The 4,233-nt window shown below is 53.3% G+C and overlaps 2 protein-coding genes across 2 annotated transcripts in view; both read left to right on the forward strand.

The window, feature by feature from the left end:
* Positions 1–2,820, forward strand: part of plppr3b (phospholipid phosphatase related 3b) — a 7,664-nt gene extending 4,844 nt beyond the window's left edge. Inside the window, exons 9-10 of the mRNA XM_008406541.2 lie at positions 1,671–1,928; positions 2,744–2,820. Coding sequence (XP_008404763.1) covers positions 1,671–1,928; positions 2,744–2,820 — 335 coding nt within the window. The remainder of the gene's footprint in view (positions 1–1,670; positions 1,929–2,743) is intronic.
* Positions 7–4,233, forward strand: part of tmem259 (transmembrane protein 259) — a 9,663-nt gene continuing 5,436 nt past the window's right edge. The window contains exons 1-3 of the mRNA XM_017304427.1: positions 7–2,008; positions 2,744–3,071; positions 3,892–4,221. Coding sequence (XP_017159916.1) covers positions 2,862–3,071; positions 3,892–4,221 — 540 coding nt within the window. The 5' untranslated portion in view covers positions 7–2,008; positions 2,744–2,861. The remainder of the gene's footprint in view (positions 2,009–2,743; positions 3,072–3,891; positions 4,222–4,233) is intronic.

The raw sequence follows: 4,233 nt of genomic DNA on the forward strand, positions 1-4,233 counted from the left end.
GCAGCACCTGATGCTCAGTCAGTCATTTGGATCAGCGGTTCTGGACAGAGGCTCATCTAGAACATGCAGGGCGGGGGGCCTGAGGACCAGGGGGGAAACTCTGGGTTACTGGAACCAAACGCAGCTGACCTTCAGGGTCAGCGGGGTCGCGTTAGCCTCTCTGCTACCAGCAGCAGATTTGTTTCTCTCAGTGTGCCAACAGGAAGTGATGTCAGCGAGGTTGGACCTGTTAGCTTTATTGCAGTTAAAGTGGCAAATTGGTGGCTTTATTGACCTGGTCGCCTTGGTGACGGTAGGACATCTGGACACAATATTGGACTTTTCACCCACAGAAATGCCCATCAACAGTGTGAGGTCAAAGGTCACATCCAGAAATGTAAACGATTTCCTCTGGAAGCGCAGCAAACCAGAACCAGAACTCTGGATCCAAATGATGAGTAGCTTAAAGCTGCAGTTTGTAACTTTAATAAAATGTTTTTTCTGTCATCAGATCATCTCCTGCTCCCAGTGCCAACTACAGAATACACAACTCATTTAGAAACGACCAATTACAGCCAGGAGGTGGGTGTTAGCGCTGTCAATCACACATGTGTATGCACTGCAACAGAGCCTGCCATCAATGCAAGCTAGCAGCTAGCATAGCCACCATGATGCTATTAATTTAGATTAAGTTTATTTGACATTAGGCTGTTTGGCACAAGGGAGGGTGTGAGCAGCGTGTTCATGAGCTGATTGGCAGTGCCAAGACCCTCCCTCTGGCTCTCATTGGTTGAGCGGTAGCGGTGCGTTTCTGCAGATGGCAGTGGGACCACAGGGTGAAGCTCATCGGTGTTGCTGTGTGGAAAAGTTTTGCTGCAGCTTTAAAGCTGCTGCTGTGATCCTCACCTGCCTGGATGTGCCTGTTGCCATGGCGACAGACACCGGGGAGACATTTTCCTTCAACTCCACAACATTTTCATAGAAATCATGATGTCACCATGGTAACAACTTTGTTGCCAGGGCGACGGCTCGGTCGCTACGGTAACGTCTGGTTGTGGTAAAGCGCTCGGTGCCGGACGTCGATTGGCTGACGGCCTGAGTCACGTGACTGTCGTTCTCTAGTGATTTTTTGTGAAGCTGCTTTTGTCAGCGGGGCTCAGACTGTCCACCTCCCTGAGGACAGGTGGACAGGCTGTCCACCTCCCTGAGGACAGGTGGACAGCCTGTCCCTGCTGCTGCATGTGATCTCATCCTGTTGCCATCTGTAAAGCCGTGTGTGAGGATGATGATGCTGCATGCTTTGTTCTCTCCATGATGAAGAGTCACAATAAAAACGTTCTTCCAGCCTGAAGGCGCCTCATTCACCGCAACACGCAGCGTTACTGCAGCTGGTCTAGAACAGCAGATCTAGAGCAGGTGATCTAGGGCAGCTGATCTAGAGCAGGTGATCTAGGGCAGCNGATCTAGAGCAGGTGATCTAGGGCAGCTGATCTAGAGCAGGTGATCTAGGGCAGCAGATCTAGAACAGCTGATCTACAGTAGCAGACCTCCAGTGAGCAGTAACCCATGGTAACCTGCTCCGAGCTCATTCTGCAAGCCGCCTGTCAGACAGCGCTCAGGGTTAATTCAGCCGCTCTCTGTTCACTACTCCCAATAACTGCGTTAAAAACTTCCGATCAGTCCGATTTCAGGAATAACGTTCCCCGCCGCCTGTCAGGCAGCGCTCAGGGCACACGACGCCCTTTCCGCTGCTAGGACCCGTACTTCCGGCTGTGGTTCGGCAGTAGCAGCGGCCGTTAGCTGGAGCTGCTGCGCGGAGCGGATCTCATCTCCCGGATTCTCTGAGCGGCTCCCCGGCAGATTCTGGCCTTTGAATCCGCCTGAAGCCGCTCCTCTGTCGGTTCCGAGCCGCCAGCCGAACGCTAACGCGGGGCTTTGTCGAGCTTCAGGTCCGGTCCTTCCAGTTAGCATCGAGCTAACAGCTAGCTTCCTTCCGATGAAAACATCGCCAGGAAAACTTGGCTGACAGGTGAGTCTGACGCACCTACAGGTCTCCTTTCTGACCTGGCGGAGGGAAAACGACCCCCAACACGCAGCAGTGACGCCTGACGCTGTTCCTCAGCATCTACTGCTCCCCGCACACCTGAACAGAAGATGCTGAGGAACACCTGAATCCCTCACCTGATGGAACAACGTCCCGATTCTAAACACCTGTAGACCCTCTGACACCTGACCAGGTAAGCAGAACCACCGGAACCAGCAGCGGTTCTGATCCAGATGCGTTTATCAACCGGTTCTGGTCCGGGTTCTGGGTGTCCTTGAAACGAACCTGTCCAGAACTGGGTTCTGGTTCTTAAACATCTAAAGATCTCCAATCAGCCAGCTTCCAGGCCACGCCCACATTCTGCCGTACATGGTACAGACCTCACCAGCTGGTTTCATGGTCACCATAGCAACCAGAAAATCTGATCACGGCACACATTAATGTGAGGTGGAGAGTCGCCATGGTAACGGCGACGTGAACCAGTCTGGGTCAGTCTGGGTCAGTTTGGGTCAGTCTGGGTCAGTCTGGGTCAGTCTGGGTCAGTCTGGTCAGGATGTGAATTTCCGGTTCAGGTTTATTGTTTTTTTTGCACCAGCTGAAAATATAAAATGTGATAAAAGCATCAAAGCTAACCAGAACCAGAACCAGAACCAGAACCCTGACCTGGTTCTGGCACCGAGGGCCAGTTAGTAAATAACTGCGCTGTGTTGAACCTTCCAGGTGGATCCGGCTTCCGGGTCGGTCTTGCTGGGACTGGATCTGAGTTCATGAAACGGACCAGAACCATGCTGACCTAGGAACGGGTTGGGAGCACTAGAGTCCTGCAGCGGCCGCCGCCATGTCGGAGAACCAGGCCAACAACAACAACGTTCCTCTGAACAACAACATGGGGCCCAACCGGATCCGGAACCCCAACATCAACCAGAACCCACTCATCAATGTGCGCGACCGCCTCTTCCACGCCCTCTTCTTCAAGATGGCCGTCACCTACGCCCGGCTCTTCCCGCCGTCCTTCAGGAGAGTCTTTGAGTTCTTCGTCCTGCTGAAGGTGAGACGTCCCACCTGGCCTGGACCGGGTTGGGAGGTTCCCGCTGGGTCCAGCAGCTCCCCTGGTTCTGATCTGGTTCTGGAACGACTGCAGTTACACAGTTTGACCTGTAGGGCTCAGACAGGAGCCGAAGCTGTTCTCTGTAGCTGTTATGAGCTTCGGACACATTTAATTATTTTTGCTCATTTTTTCTGATGTTGTCTTTAAAACGTTTGATTTTCTCTGTTCCTTTAATATCTTGTGGAGTTTAGAACATCTGTTGGCTTTGAGCCTGGCGCTGTAAAGAGGCTGGCCTGTTCCCCTCCCCACCACTGGGGGGCGCACAGCCAGCGGTGCAGGCCAAGCAGTGGCTTTTGTTAGCTTTGGCTTTTTGTTGTGACTTGGCCTGGTGAGACCGGTTGTCTTCTTCTCTCTTCTCTCTATTGCAGCAGGTTCTGTTTGACGTTTAGTTCAGGATTAGCAGGTGTTTGTCGGCCCGGTAACATAAATTTGTGTTTTTCTCCCACAAAAGTTAAAAGCAGATGAACAAAATAAAGATTCAAGATTAAAAAAAGAATCTTTGAATCCTAACCCGTCTCCCAGACGTCTCCCAGACGTCTCTGACGTCCTGACGGGGCTGGAGGAAACAACCAGAACCATTTGGTGAACCGGGTGGGTTTGGGTCCAAAGCCGCATCCTGGACTTCCTGTTGGTCTGCAGTGCATTGTGGGAGTCCCTACAGCCCGTTAACGACGACTCCGTCTGTTTGTTAGGACAGATGGAGGTTTACCCAGAGGCAGCTCCTGATTGGCTAACCTCTTGTCCCCTCCCTCTGCATCAGGCGCTCTTCGTCCTCTTCATCCTCGCCTACATCCACATCGCTTTCTCCCGCTCCCCCATCAACTGCCTGGAGGCGGTGCGGGATCGCTGGCCGCGCGACGGCATCCTGAGGGTGGAGATCCAGAGGAACTCCAGCCGCGCCGCCGTCTTCCTGCAGCACTACGACTCCGCCGGCCTCCAGGGGGAGCTGCAGGCCCAACCAGGAGGAGCAGCAGTGGCCGGGGTCAGCCTGGGAGACGAGGAGGACGAGGACGACGAGGTGACGGTGTTTGAAAACAGCTCAGTGCAGGTAAGATCCTGTCTGTCTCCTCACCTGTCTGTCTCCTCACCTGTCTGTCTCCTC

The sequence above is a fragment of the Poecilia reticulata genome, linkage group LG4 (genome assembly GCF_000633615.1).
Source record: "Poecilia reticulata strain Guanapo linkage group LG4, Guppy_female_1.0+MT, whole genome shotgun sequence".
In the NCBI taxonomy this organism is placed as follows: Eukaryota; Metazoa; Chordata; class Actinopteri; order Cyprinodontiformes; family Poeciliidae; genus Poecilia; species Poecilia reticulata.